Source organism: Gadus chalcogrammus, chromosome 15 (assembly GCF_026213295.1).
Source record: "Gadus chalcogrammus isolate NIFS_2021 chromosome 15, NIFS_Gcha_1.0, whole genome shotgun sequence".
Taxonomy (NCBI): domain Eukaryota; kingdom Metazoa; phylum Chordata; class Actinopteri; order Gadiformes; family Gadidae; genus Gadus; species Gadus chalcogrammus.
The window spans coordinates 25,504,402-25,520,398 of record NC_079426.1 but is presented as its reverse complement, the minus strand read 5'-3'; the positions used below and the strand labels follow the sequence as shown (position 1 = coordinate 25,520,398).

General features: G+C 42.9%; 1 protein-coding gene across 1 annotated transcript in view; it reads left to right on the top strand.

Moving 5' to 3' along the window:
• The first annotated feature begins 1,053 nt into the window (after window positions 1–1,053).
• LOC130404237 (1-phosphatidylinositol 4,5-bisphosphate phosphodiesterase beta-1-like) overlaps window positions 1,054–15,997 on the top strand; it is a 52,746-nt gene continuing 37,802 nt past the window's right edge. The window contains 9 exon segments of the mRNA XM_056608882.1: window positions 1,054–1,320; window positions 1,424–1,572; window positions 4,254–4,331; window positions 5,889–5,957; window positions 6,305–6,445; window positions 12,381–12,460; window positions 13,135–13,188; window positions 13,264–13,339; window positions 14,020–14,120. Of these exon segments, the coding sequence (XP_056464857.1) occupies window positions 1,474–1,572; window positions 4,254–4,331; window positions 5,889–5,957; window positions 6,305–6,445; window positions 12,381–12,460; window positions 13,135–13,188; window positions 13,264–13,339; window positions 14,020–14,120 (698 nt within the window). The 5' untranslated portion in view covers window positions 1,054–1,320; window positions 1,424–1,473.

The window sequence follows — 15,997 nt, the reverse complement described above, 5'->3', positions numbered from 1 at the left end:
TATGGTAGGGTTTGATAAGGTAGGGTTTGGTATGGTTTGGTAGGGTATGGTTTGTTAGGGTATGGTTTGATATGGTAGGGTTTGGTATGTTTTGGTAGGTATGGTATGGTTCGGTAGGGCTTGGTACGGTTTGGTATGGTTTTGTATTGTTTGGTAGGGTATGGTTTGGTATGGTTTGATAGGTCTTGGTATTGTTTGGTTGGGTATGGTTTGGTATGGTCTAACAACACTTATATGCTGTTTCCATGGTTGAATTTCTTTCAACCGATCATCCAAGAGAGATGTTAACTGTAAGTGTGGGTGTTTTACCCAACACCCCTACACACATGCATGTACAATATGTTTCTAGTATTGTAATTGTCTGTATGCTCCATCAGAATGCTTGCATGATTGCATCTATTGGCTACCAGTTCTTCAAATCCTGCTAATGGTGTATATGTATTCACATAGTACGCCATCAGTAGTTACACTGGGTGAGGAATGTTCTTAACTGTCGTCATGCGACTGTTTCCCTGTATTTCATTTTTAAACCTAACTCACTCCATGTTCAAACACCCACTCTATATCTCCACACTCCCCTTAGCTCCTCTCTCTCTCTCTCTCTCTCTCTCTCTCTCTCTCTCTCTCTCTCTCTCTCTCTCTCTCTCTCTCTCTCTCTCTAACCAGCTTCTTTCATTCCTGTCTCTCTATCTTTTAATCTCCCTCGCGCTTTCATCTTCTACCTACTCTCCTGACCTCTTCCTATCCCTCTCTCCCACTCTCCCTCGCTGTATCTTTCCTGCTCTCTTTCTGTATTTCCTATTCTTACTCTCCTCTCCTCCCCCATCCGTGGGAGGCCGCTGTGTTGTGCGCATGTCATCGATGAGTCAATTTGTGGAGGCAGTAGACGCATGCACACACACAGACACATACACACACACACACACACACACACACACACACACACACACACACACACACACACACACACACACACACACACACACACACACACACACACATCTCGGAGCATCTGTTTAAGGCCATCTCTGAGAGACGCAGCACTAGCAAAAGAAGAGTGTGTCAGGAGAGGAGAGAAATGACACACGGATGAGGAGAGAGACACACACATTAGAGAAACACGGAGGAAGAGATTGAAAGGAAAGAAAGGAAAGCAGACGCCCAGGGAGGGGGCGGATCCAAACATTAAGAGGAGAATAGGAGAAGAAAGAGTGAGCAGAGAGAGAGAGCGAGAGGAGAAACACGGCAACAAGCCTGAAGAGCAACCAGTCGCGAGGAGCTGCTCCAGGAGCTGCTTCAGGAGCGTGCTGCGGAGCTGCGGTGTGTCACGTCTGTTCCGGATGCTCTGCGCTGTAAACCAGCCGAGACTCAACAGCAAGGGACTCAACACGTGCGCTCTGGTTGTGTGTGTGTGTTTGCGCAGGCGGCGGCTAGCACACAGGTGCGTACAGGTGTTCTCCTGTATGAGAGAGGATGGCGAGCGCTCAGCCGGGGGTCCATGCTCTGAAACTCCAGACCCCCTGCGTCTGCAGCGCGCTGAGGAATGGAAGCAACTTCACCAAATGGGACGACGTGAGTAGAGAGAGAGACACTGGCTGGAGTGAGGCTGTTTTATTTTTTGTTTTGGGCCAATGGTTCTCCATCATACACTGAGGAGAGACAGCGGATGGAGAGGATGTGTCCAGGGTTGTGTTGCCGTGACATATTTTCATTTTTTTAAGCATTGACTCTGTTTTTGTATTGGTTGATTTATATTCTGAAACACAAAAAGTAAGAAAGTAAAGAGGAGAACGTGTTGCTGAAACCGATAGTTGGGTAATTTTCTACCTGTTACTGTTTGTGTGTGTGTGTGTGTGTGTGTGTGTGTGTGTGTGTGTGTGTGTGTGTGTGTGAGTGTGTCTTTGTGTGTGTGTGTGTGTGTGTGTGTGTGTGTGTGTGTGTGTGTGTGTGAGAGTGTGTCTTTGTGTGTGTGTGTGTGTGTGTGTGTGTGTGTGTGTGTGTGTGTGTGTGTGTGTGTGTGTGTGTGTGTGTGTGTGTGTGTGTGTGTGTGTGTGTGTGTGTGTGTGTGGTTATGCTGAAGTGCAGTGCTTTGGAAAGGAGAAATGTGCCCAACAGTTGCTATGGAAACTGCCATGGTTGCGACCACCTTAACAGGCTGCTGGCTCGTGAAGGAACGGATATTTTGGTCTGCAATGATGAGCATGATTAGGTGAACATGCTCGGACAATAACATTATTTGGTGCTTGCATTTGTGTGTATGTGTGTGTGCATGTGTGTGTGTGTGTGTGTGTGTGTGTGTGTGTGTGTGTGTGTGTGTGTGTGTGTGTGTGTTTGTGTGTGTGTACCTGCTTGCGTACGTAAGTGCATGCGTGTATGTGTGTGCGGCATGAGTGTGTTTGTGTGTGAGCGTGGGTATGTGTGTGTGCGTGTGTGTGTGTGTGTTTGAGTGTGTGTGTGTGTGTGTGTTTAATATTGCTGTTCATTGTTTAAAAGGATCCCCATTAGCTGTCACCAAAGTGGGACGAGCTGGTCTTCCTAGGGTCCACACATAAAGGCACAAAACATAACAATACACAAGATACAAATCATAATTCAGGTGACAATGATAATGTAAAAGGAGTAAATCATTATCAACTTCATCAACAACAAATTATTCAGATAAAGTTATTACATTCATGGGTATTACAATCATTGCATTCATACAGTAGGTATGTCCGTTCCCTACTCACAAATTTAAATAGTGCATTCTCAAACGGTATTTGAAAGAGAATTTGCTATTAAAATGATGTATATTCAATGGGCAATTATTCCAATGATTGATGGCACGATAAATAACTGTTCTCTTTAAAGCATTTGATTTTGGATTTGGTAATATCATCTGGCCATCATTGGCTGACCTAGTAAAATGAGAATAATGTGTGTGTGTGTGTGTGTGTGTGTGTGTGTGTGTGTGTGTGTGTGTGTGTGTGTGTGTGTGTGTGTGTGTGTGTGTGTGTGTGTGTGTGTGTGTGTGTGTGTGTGTGTGTCTGTGTGTGTGTGTATGTGTGCCAACCTTCAGAAACTGGGCAGCCAGGTAGCCATCTGTCCTCACGCTGGTCTCCTGGGTCAATTCCTCTGTATCTCCAGATGTAACATCTGTCCTCAAACTGGTCCCCTGGGTCAGTTCCTCTGTGTCTCCAGATGTTACATCTATCCTCAAACTGGTCTCCTTGGTCAGTTCCTCTGTGTCTTCAGATGTAACATCTGTCTGCAAACTGGTCTCCTTGGTCAATTCTTCTGTATCTCCAGATGTTCCTCTGCATCTCCAGATGTTACATCTGTCCTCAAACTGGTTTCCTGTGTCAGTTCCTCTGTATCTCCAGATGTTTCTCTGTATCTGCAGATGTTACATCTGTCCTATCGCTGGTCTATTGGATGCCTGTGAATTATTTCTGATACAATCCCATATCTAGTAAATTGTAGTAGCTTTAATCCAGTGAGTCAATGCATGGAAAAATAGATGAGCATCTCTTTCTGAAAGTCTGGTTTGATTCGAGATCGCATCCGCGTTCAAAAGCAGCCTCAGGTATGATCCAGAAGCTTCACATGGTCCAGAAGGGCCGGGTGAGCCCAGCAGATGCAGCCAGCCCCATGGTTGTGTGGCAATAGAGAGACAGATTGTGCATTCCACACCATGCTCTTTATGGTTGTCATCACAACCATAAACTTTGTGAGTTTATTACTACAGCCAGTGTGTGTCTGTGTGGGTGTGTGCTTGTTTGATTTAGCAGTCAGTTGCAGCTGCCTACCACGCTATGCAGATAGAGACAGAGGTCTTTGGCTGCAGCTAATGAGATAGCTGTTAGAGGTCGTTATGACATGTGAGAATGAAAAACTACCTTGTGTCTGTGTGTGTGTGTGTGTGTGTGTGTGTGTGTGTGTGTGTGTGTGTGTGTGTGTGTGTGTGTGTGTGTGTGTGTGTGTGTGTGTGTGTGTGTGTGTGTGTGTGTGTGTGTGTGTAGGTAGGGGGGGGGGGGGGGCGGGGGGGGTTCTGCGGGTTTATGACAGTCCTCATTTCCCGAGTAATACACTATAATATATATCGAGGGGTGGTTAACTTGGATGACCTGTTGTCATGACAACTAGATATATGCAAAGTACAGCACTGCAAGCTTATGCTTGAATGTGGGGGGGAGGGGGCTGTGACATATGTGTATATGTTTTTGCTTCACTTTATTTCAAACCCAGCCTGTGCCCCTCCCCTCTCTGACCAGGACCTGTCAACCTTGGCCCCCGTCACCCTCCAAGTGGATCCACACGGGTTCTACCTGTACTGGACCGACCACAACAAGGTAACACAAATATATGTATACATCCTGATAATAATTATTTATATATAAGTATATATGTATATATGTATATGTACATATATACATATATGTATGTATTTATGTAAGTATGTATGTATATGTGTTGTAAATATATACATATACGGGATGTGCATTTATATACATATATATATATATATATATATATATATAGATACATATATATATGTATCTATATATATGTGTATATATTAGAGCTGTCAATTAAACGAGTTATTAACGGCGTTAACGCAAACCAATTTTAACGGCGTTAAAAAAATTATCGCGCGATTAACGCAATTATTTTTTTTCTTTGGCTCAAAACAAAGAAGCAGTAGCCTGACTGCTATGTTCAAATGACATTTGTTCAAAGCAGTCGTTTAATTGCAATATAGGCTCTTTTTTTGTATCGTCCTGTTTTGATCAGTATATGCCAATGTTGTTATCAATAAAAAATAATTTGAACAAGGCAAGCCGATGCACTTCACCATGTTGATAAGAGAATTAAAATGAGAAGAATTATGGGACAAAAAAATCAAGGGATATTTAGCATAGAAAAATAATTTGCGATTAATCGTGAGTTAACTATGACATTAATGCGATTAATCACGATTAAATATTGTAATCGCTTGACAGCTCTAGTATATATATAATACATCCAGTTGGTTTTACTGCCTCTTTCTGGCACTGAGGCCTTTCCTCAGTGCCAGACCACCAACACCTCCTCTGCATAATTTATCAAGAGCGCTCATTAGATATATATTATCGGTATAACAACGGCATCATTAGAAAACACTAAATGTGTTAATACAGTGTGAATAAGAGCGAGTGCATCATACCATATATCCGCACACATGTACATACACAGATGGTAACACACATCTACAAATATACAGCCAATGTCTCTCCAGGGGGCCTTTCTCCCGTACAGGGGGCGGAGGAAGCATTTAACCTGTCAGATCAACATGTGTGTGTTTGTGTGTCTGTGTGTGTGTCTGTGTGTGTGTCTGTGTGTGTGTCTGTATGTGTGAGCATGTGTATGTAAGCGTGTGTGTGTTAGCATGTGGGAGTAAGTGTGTGTGTGTGTGTGTGTGTGTGTGTGTGCGTGTGTGTGTGTGTGTGTGTGTGTGTGTGAGAGCTTGTGCGTGTGTGTGTGTGTGTGTATGTGATTGTGTGTTTGTACGCGTGTGTGCGTGCTGGCGTGCTTGTGTATGTATGTGTGTGTGTGTGTGTGTGCGTGTGTGCGCATGTGTGTGTGTGTGTGTGTGAGAGCTTGTGCATGTGTGTGTGTGTGTGTGTGTGTGTATGTGATTGTGTGTGTGTACGTGTGTGTGTGCGCGTGTGCGTGCTTGTGTGTGTGTGTGTGTGTGTGTGTGTGTGTGTGTGTGTGTGTGTGTGTGTGTGTGTGTGTGTGTGTGTGTGTGTGTGTGTGTGTGTGTGTGGGAGAGAGAGAGAGAGAGACAGAGACCAGGAGATAGTGTTCTCCTGGTCTCAGCTTTAGGTGAGCACTGCAGCAGCACTCTGACTCCCTGTGGTCCTCAGGAGACAGAGCTCCTGGACCTGACTCTGGTGAAGGACGTCAGGACCGGCCGCAGCACCCGAACCCCAAAGGTACCCGGAGCCCGCCCCCTTCTCCATTGCTGGTCTGTCCACAACATCAGGGCCAATAAGAACAATGTGTTATCGCATTAGGCACCATGTGGCTCAGGAGGTAGGCGGGTTGGCTGGTAACCGGTATGTTGCTAGTTCGATCGACTGTCGAGGTGTCCGTGAGCAAGACAGATACCCTAACTGCTCCTGACGAGCTGGATGTCGTCTTGATGGTTGACTCTACCGTCGGTGTGTGAATGTTTGGATGAATGGGTGAATGTTAAGCAATATTGTAAAGCGCTTTGTGTGGCAAGTGGTTAGAAAAGCACAATATAATTGCAGTCTATTTACTATTTGTTATCAAATAGGAGGCCAAGCTGCGTGAGCTGCTCGATGTTGGGAACCTGGTTGGTCGGCTGGAGAACCGCATGGTCACCGTGGTTACGGCTTCAGACCTCGTTAACGTCAACCAGCTGAACTTCATCGCATCGCAAGAGGATGAGGCCAAGGTGCCAGAGACTCCTCAAGTTTAATCTGAGACGAGGAGGGTGATGGGGATGGAGATGATGATGATGATGATGATGATGAAGGGGGGAAAAAATACAAAAATGGTCATAAATCTTTTAATTTATGACAATTAGGTATGAAATTCTCACAATTTTCACTGTTATATTGATGATAACTATGATGTTAATGATGATATTGACCATAGTTATAAATATTCTCAGAGTGACAGATAAGGATACATAATGATGTGATGTGTACAAGCATGGAACTGGCGAGGATGTGAGTCTAAAGGTACGGCCACACTGCACGCGCGTTGGCGTTGAAAATCTGCATTTTTGCATAGGGAACCATTGGTGTAGGCGCGTAGACGCGTTACACGCGTTACTGTGCGTTCACACCAAACGCGACGGGGCGACAGGATCCCATACAAAGTCAACTTATAGACGCGTATCGGGCGAATTTTTGGCGAGAGAAAACCGGCGACAAGTTTTGATTTGTCGCGCCACACTTTCGCCGTGCACAGGCAATCGCGTTCACGAGGATTTGTGGCGCAACAAATTCGCTCGAGTGGAAATATTTCAACTTTGACGCGAATTTCGCGTGATGACAGCAAATCAGCGTTCAACAGTCAAACTCAGTGCAGTGCTGTCCGGGGTGAACTGCAGCATGGAGGAGAAAGTCAATGTTGCCGTTTGCGACTCCCGGATCTCTAAATATAATATGATAGTATATAATATAATATTTGTATATATAATATTTGTATATATAATATCACGGCTGAAAGCTCTATTCGCCTCCGGATGGCCGTAGCGCGGGGAGCTCACATAAGGATTTGGCTTCTCGGGATTTGTTTACCGGCGTTGCTATGTTTGCGGTCTTGTGTGTTCTAACGGTTTATTAGGTAGGCCCATCTAATAAATCTCTGTCTATTCAATACTTCATTCACTGCCTCTTCCATGGTCATCACAATATTATGAATATACTGCGTCGGGTCCTCCGATGTCTCTCCCTCTTCCCCAAAAGGTAAAGACATGCAATGGTGGTTATCTTGTTGTGGCGCGACAAATTCGACAAAACTTGCACAGCGACAGATTATGATTTGTGGCGCGACAAAACTTCAACAACGCGAACGGGCAACAAATGTCACGTTTGGTGTGAACGCACAGTGACGCTTAGCCGCGATAGCCAACCAGCTTGGAGCTTGACCCGACGTCACTGGCTGAGAGTAACGAGCGACACTTGCAGAGAAGCATATGGCGGACATCTTTCTTTATTCTGGGTGGAAATAGTAACATAGTTACGTAAAGCGTTTATGTAAACATTTTTAGTGAGAAATGTGCATTTTACTTTCATAATGTTTGCTCGATGAATGTGAAGGATGTTTGGTTTGATCGTTATGACGAAGAGGGAACGCTCCATTCACTTGCATGGACAGCGTCTTTGGTTGCTAAGCAACCTCAACGTCTTTGGCGGACTATTTCTCTGCTGATCAACACTACGAATGCTGGAAACACACCAGACACACCATGTAAGGTTATTTAACCCGATTATTGTTATCTATATCCGAGATTATTTAATCTAACCCGATCTAAACTCTATCATGCATCCAAACACGGCGGCGTTTGGGTTTCCTACCTCAGACTCCTAAATCCAGCGCAGCCACAGGCGCGTTAGGCGCGTTGAACCATTTTTGTGACACACGATGATCAAGCGTCAAGTTAGGCGCGTTTTTTAACCCGAGTAACGTGTGCAGTGTGGCCGTAGCATAAGGTTGCTTGCCCACCGCCGCGCGGCAACCGCCCTTATAACCGCCTTGCTGCCGGAGGGTTAAGCGGCGGTGTGAAGGGCCAGGCGTTTTCAAAAGTGGCTGCTGCTGTTGCCGCCGGGCGGCTGCCGCCGAAAGATTCAACACGGGGAAAGCTGAGCAGTAGGGCAAAATCTGTGCGGGTTCACGTGGGCGGCAACCGCTTCCTGGTTTTCAGTCGCTTTTTTAACCGCCCTTCCCTCATTGAAATGAATGGAGGCGGCGAGTTGCCGAGAGGCAGTGTGAAAGCAGCTTAAAGACTATGGGCCCAATCTTTCACCCAGCGCAATTCACTTTCTACATCGACGCATGTATCGTAGCTAGTTTGGACCCGGCGCAAAGCTGATTTTCCCCCGCAGCAAACGCCCTGAGAGGCGTGTTGGCGAAAAGCAGAGGCGTGTTCCGGCGCAATTGATAAATTCTTTTATCTACAAATCGATAAAGCAGTTGCGCAACTATTGGGTCGGAACAGTCTAATTAATAATTAATGCAAAGAGAAGGATTCAAACATGTATTTCGTGATTTATATATAAATGACTCCCTTCTTACAAATAGATTTCAATGCACACACAAATGGATATCGGTATGTATAAATGTAAATTAAATCCATAAAGAAAAATTAGTTTCACTAACACATTTCTGATCCACACACAAATGTGTTTAATTTTGAATAAATGTAATCTAAATCCATAAATATGTGAATTAAAAAAATATTTGCAATTTTCATCAAAATGTATTTGGATGTTGTTACATTTATATACAAACTGTTAAACTAGAAAACAAGACGCTTTTTTAATTTGTGAACTTGTTGTCATTTGTGTGTGAACTGATCTGTATTTATATGTGGATTTTTGCGACTCTCCTGAAGTGGTTGGATTCACAAATGCATTTTTTTCAACAAGGAACCCTCTGTAGACAATCAGATGCCTCCCTCGTTTTCAGCCAATCACATGACTGCAGTGACTGGGTTTTACATTGTCGGTGCCGTTTACTACTTTAACGGCACCGACAATCCCAAATCCCAGTCGAAACGAGATGGAAAAAGTGTCTAGTTCACAACGTGACTCAGCTACCCTTACCGAGGGACCAAGCTACCTCGACAGAGGGAACCGGGAGGCTCGGAGGCTGGACTCAGAGGTCGGAACTGCAGTCATGTGATTGGCTGAAAACGAGGGAAGCACCTTATTGGCTACAAATGAAAAAAACTGCATTTGTGAATCCAGCCAAGTCAGGAGAGTCTCAAAAATCCACACATAAATACAGTCCAGGGCCCCGTTTCCCGAAAGCGTCGTTAGCCTAAGTGGATCGTGAAGTGCGTCGAAAGGGCATCGTAGAGTTTTCACCGCGTTTCCCGAAAGCATCGTGGGGAACGAACGTCTTGAAAACGCTCGTAGCTAACGAGTACTCCAGGGGTGCTCGTAGGTACTCGTAGGACGCTAAGAGCATCGTCAGCTATAGCCTCAGTGGCGACACCATCGGACATTCCGTCTATTGGATGCGTTTTATTAAAACGCATTGCGCCTTTATGTTCTTAGTTTGGTAATTAATAAAGATTATTAATTAATTTATAAATAAAGATGTTCAAATGGCCAAAATAAAACGGGACAGTCCAGAAAATGTTTGCGCAGGCAGGGCACTCAAAATGTGTGAGAGACAGTGGGGGGATTTGTGCAGACTGACATAGGCTACTCATAAAACGTAGCATAAAATAATGTAAAAAATAAATTAAATTAAACAAATTAAAACAAATAAAAAATAACGAAATAAAAGAAATTTAAAAAATAAGAAAATAAAGAAATACAATTTTTTATAAAAAACAAGCAAAGGAGCAGGCAAAAGGCTGGGATATGGTGGGGATTGGTCACGTTGACGGGAATGTTTAGTGACATGAGGGAGGGTGGAGGGGGTTAAAAAAAAGTCTCAATCACTATTCGACGCGCATGAAAACCAGCCGCGTAGCTATGAGGGAGGCCGTCCTCACACCGATCTTCCTCATCGTCATCGTCCTCAACGTCCTCCGGTTCAAGCAATGCCACCCCAGCCTTAGCTGCAATGTTGTGCAACATAGCCGTCACACATATCACGGCGCATGACTTGCTCGGAGAAAACTGGAGCCCTCCGCCTGACTTGTGAAGGCATCTAAAGCGCCACTTCCACCTCCCGATCGTGCGCTCAACGATGCACCGGGCCAGACGGTGGGCTTCGTTGTATTCCTCATCATGGACGTCTCCCGGGTTATTCACAGGTGTGAAGAGGAATTATTTAAGGGGGGAAAATGCCGTGAAACGCACAGTGCATTCAGGATTAGGACTGATATATGTCGGTTTAAGCCTAATCAATTGTGTTTTAATGTCTTTAGCATTCATATAATTGCAGTCTATTTTTTTCGTATAGATACTCTGCTGTTGTCCTTGATGGGGATATATTTTAACCCTTTTTAACACAATTTTCCTGCGACATTCCTGCGTCTCCCCCTCCTACGGAGCCCATTTCAGCATCGTGTCAGTAGACAGTTACAATCCTACGACGTCGTGAGTGCAGCGAATGCGCGTTCACGTTAAGAGGAGTTTCGGGAAACGCTCCAAAGAAATTGACGATGGATCGCAAGATCCATCGTGAGAATGATCGTACGAGCGTGGATCCATCGTTATCGGGAAACGGGGTCCAGTTCACACACAAATGCAAACAAGTTCACAAATGAAAAGCGTCTTGTTAGTTCATGTTTAACAGTTTGTATATAAATGTTACAACATTCAACATTGCAAATATTTTTTTAATTAATATATTTATGGATTTATATTACATTTTTTTAAAACAAGACACATTTGTGTGTGGATCAGAAATGTGTTTGTGAAACTTATTTTTGTTTATGGATTTATTTTACATTTATACATACAGATATCCATTTGTGTGTGCATTGAATTGTATTTGTGAGAAGAGAGTTATTTATATATAAATCACAAAATACATTTGTGAATCCTTCTCTGTACATTCATTATTAATGAGATTGTTCTGACCCCAACTGACCGAAAAAAAACCTGTCTAAGTGCACTAGCCGCTAGTGCACTTAGACAGGTATTTTGCTGGTATGTTTCTATTTTCGTCGAAATAGCAACACCAACTGCGCTATCCGCTATTGACTAGCGGATAGCTATTGACTACCGGATAGCGCAATTGGTGTTGCTATTTTGACGTACCGGGTCGGAACTGCAATATAAGCTTACACACCAGTAGGCTAAAGCACAAACATGCAAACGATTTGCCTAATTGAAATATTGTGATTATTATGTGGATTGTGGATTTTTTTTTTTTCACATGGGCTGCATGAATGAACACTGTAGTAGGCTATGCCATGCGTTAAAATAATAATAATAATAATCATAATAATAATCATAATAACAATAATAATAACAATAAACTCAAGCAAAGGAGGATATATCCAAGAATCTCGTTTTAGGGTAAATGATAACGTTGGTTAAATTATTTGGGAAAGAACAGCTGATACAGCGGTTATAAGGTGTAGGCCTACTTTTAAATCAATGCATCTGCAAACACCGTACAGCAAACATATTTTCTTGACACAGACATTGTGTAAAAGCCCATCAATTATGGGATTGATGAGTATTTGATCTTGAGAAATGGTTTTACCGCAAGTTAGTGGAAAAAAGAATGAATGAATGTAGGCGGGCGCGCGTGTGTGTGGGCCTATGTGTAAATGAATGAATAAATGCGGGCGCGCGTGTGTGCATCCATCTGTTTAAAGAAACGCAAACTAATCACGTAACGCATAATACAGTCCATTTGGTCTTTAACTGAGCCATTTGAAGTCTCATCGGAGACTGCAAATGCGCTGTCAAAATATCAACTAGTCAGGTTCAAATGCTCTCATGGCTCTTAAGGGGATGGGAGATTGCGCTCTCATTGGTTTATTGCACGTTACGCCCAAACCATACCTATGGGTAATGTGCTACTTCAGGGCAACCCTTTTAGATTTGAGTCTGGCGCAAGGCTCATTTTTCCGCCGGTATAATCGTAACGCTGTAGAACCTCCTACAAAGCTACTTGCGTTTGGCGCTTCTCACGTGCGTTTCAGACTGTTAATATAGGGCCCTATGTGTTTGTCATCTCTGAAGATGTGGTGTGAGGAACTCTTTGCTCTGTCTTCCAACCTTCTGAGCCACAATCTCAATAGAGACCAAAGCCTCCTCAAGGCGTGAGTATAATCACACAAGAACACAAATACAAACATGCAGGGACACACACTGAGCTACTAATGCTCACATTTGCGCATGCAGGCTGGTTTCACTTTGCCTGGGTCTTACTTTGGATTAGCATGCAGACAGCAAAAAGTCCCTGTTATATGATCTAATGTATTAAATATATGAAAATATTTATGCAGAGGAAAATGCCACATTATGACTGGAAAGGTATGGGCAATATGGGCCTTTTTTTCCTTATGGGGAGGGTCTACTAAAATACTAACGTATCAGCCTTAAAGATCCCATATCATGCTTTTTTAGGGTTAATAATTGGGACTACTATAATAGGGGTTACATGCCTGTATCTTAAAAATACCCCTTATTATTCACTTCTGACTTCTGCACTTCAGCTCCTCCCACTGCACAGTCTGACGTCACAAATGAGCACACTTTTTGAGGGGCGTTCTCAGAGGGCACGAATACTCCCCCTGCCTCGGACATAGATTTTTCTAGCTTAGCAGACGTAAAACATGTATGCATACGTCATATAACAGTCTAAAGCAAAGGGAAAATTCGAAAAGGCATGATATCATCCTTTAAAATCCTAAATCTGAAACATAAATGGGAGCGTTGTAGTATAATAACTACAAATTTGGCCTGTAAAATATGTTGACTTCCTTACATTTAGATACGTGAAGCTGAGCCTCCAGCCCAACGCCGAAGGCAGAATCCCCATCAAGAAGTGAGTTCCTGTTCCATTCTTGATGGCGTCCATTGACCTTTTTCCTGATTGGCTGACGTGTCCACTTGTTTGCAGCATCGTCCGGCTGTTCTCCTCAGACAGGAAGAGGGTGGAGACCGCCCTGGAGAGCAGCAGGCTGCCCTTCGGACGGGTACATACCCAACGTACTATCACATGCACAACATCAGAGTTAGGGATACAAACTTGGCTCTTGGAAGACACTTCTAGCGGCAAAGCATTTGGTTTAATGGATCGTGACCATGGGAAGGCACATTGGGAGGATTTGCCAAGTATCTTCTGTGAAACAATGGGGTGAACATGAATGTCATCGGGAAACGTAAATCCTAGGTGGAAACACCCGGATTTAAGTCTGATAATAACAACGATAAAGGGGAGTAACTGCCGTGTAGACTCCTGTTAAGCCAGCCATGGTCAGAGAGGTTAAGTTACCTCTCTTAATTTGCTCAACACTTTGGGGGAAGTGAAAATAAAGAATGCAACGCCGCATAAGGAATCTACACAATAAAGAGATCAGGCGTTCCACTGGGCCCCAGTGTCAGACCTCTAGTCCACAGTGGAGATGCAAATGCTAACTAGCATCACACCTTTTATTGGACAGAGGAAGGGAGCTGACTAATGTATATAAAAGCCTATTAACTAGTAATAAGTAAGGGAAGTTATATCATTTTTGATTTGAGTATTACATGTTACGCTAAACAGCTCTGACAATTGTCATTGTTAAGCCTACCTGCATTTACATATGAAAATATAACAAATGTGTAGTATACATCTTGTATTGAGATTGATATGTATGCTTTACATTTCTGAAAGGGTGACAGTATTAAACTGGAAGACTTTTCACCAGAAGTCTACCGGAGCTTCCTGGAGAATCTTTGTCCACGGCCAGAACTCACCAGTGTGTTCAAACTAAAGTAAGATAGCCCTGTGTGCGCCCAACACAACGTTACACAATATGATGTCACACTGCCACCAACACACTGTTACACGATATGATGTCACACTGCCACCAACACACTGTTACACATCATGATGTCAAACTGCCACAAACACACTGTTACACAATATGACGTCACATTGCCACCAACACACTATTATACAATATGATGTCACACTGTTACATCATCAGGCCCGTATTAACACAATGTGGTTTGCGTTAATATTTCTCAACTAAACCACCCCCCCCCCCCAACCCCATCACGTGCTGTCCCCCGGTCTGATATCAGACACAAGTGAGGGGATTTTTCTCAAATGTTATTTAATAGCTTGTCTTACTACATACATGTAGGCATATGATCAGTAAACAATATATTCAAATGTCTCAATTCAAAATATCTATCAATTCAAAAGCACAGCACTCAATTCAAAATGTCAAAATCAATTCTTTCTTTTGGTCTCCTCCTCCTTCGATATCTCAAACAGCATTTTCATACTTCTCACATTTCAACACATAAGAGTGCTGTGACTCTAACAGACGTTATGCATTGTCTAAAGTTATGTCATGTGTTTACGAAGTCTTAGTAGTTGCTTTGAACCTGGTTAGTATGCTATCCCAAAACATTTGTCATAATCGCGGTCTCCTATTTATCAAGCTAAGCGTTTGCGCAATTGCGCGCACTTGTGGACCAACTACATTCTGACAGATCGGGGAGGGGTAATGAATGTGGTCATCTTTATTTATTTATTATTATTATTATTATTAATATTATTGTTATTTTTGTGAAATTAATATTCATAAATGAGTAATGTATGGTCTGTCAACAATTTCAAGTGAATAATATAAAAAAATAAGATATATATTTTTGAAGCTGGTTGTCAATGGTTGGTTCCCCCTGCACGGGCCCAAGGGCCCTTATGGATAATCCGGCCCTGTACATCATACACTATGATGTCACACTGCTCCCAACACACTGTTACACAACATGATGTCACACTACTGCTAACACACTGTTACACAACATGATGTCACACTAGCTAGTTTCACATGGACATTTTTTTTCAATCCGATTAAATTTAAGAAGATTAAAATAATCCAACCAAACTGTTTACATGAGCGTCAAATAAAGAGATCTGCATCTGTTCCGTGTTTACATGTTTTCAATCGTATAATCAGATCACAACAGTATTTTGACAAGAAACAAGTAACCTAAACTGAAATGAAAAGAAGACGATGAGTTTTGATAGACTGATGGCCATCAAAACATGGCTGAAGCGCTTCTTAAAATACTTCTGTCCATACTCTTTTTTCCCTTTGCTGTCGGCGATACAGTCTCGGCAGTGCATGATACTGTGGACCTATTTAACTAGAAAGCGGGCTGATTACGTACTGCCATTGTATTTTAATTTGATTCCTCCCCAGAAAACCAGGAGCTAGTGGATGAAGGTTTGTAGTAATGGTGTGTTCCAGATGCCTTGTACACCACCTGCACGAGTTGCTCTTGTGACGTAATTTCCTGGCTTTTAGCATTTATAGCTTTCCCATTTGTTTTTGTGATTGTTCCATTGCATTGGCTAGCCATTGTTTTTGTAAGCTACATTAACCTCTTTGGCAAAACAGTTCGAAAACAAACAAAACAACTTTAAATTGTATTGCACGCACAGCGAAACCGTGCAATGCATAAATTGGTGACCGGAATAAAGTAGCAATGTAATCAGGTGTATAAGAGCATTTAAAATCAACATTAAAATGTGTATTTCATCTACTGTCCAATTCTTGGGTTATTTTAACAGACTTTTACGTTATCCCATTTTTTTCCGTGTCACTCTAGCGCTCGTCTCCTTGCTCATCTGA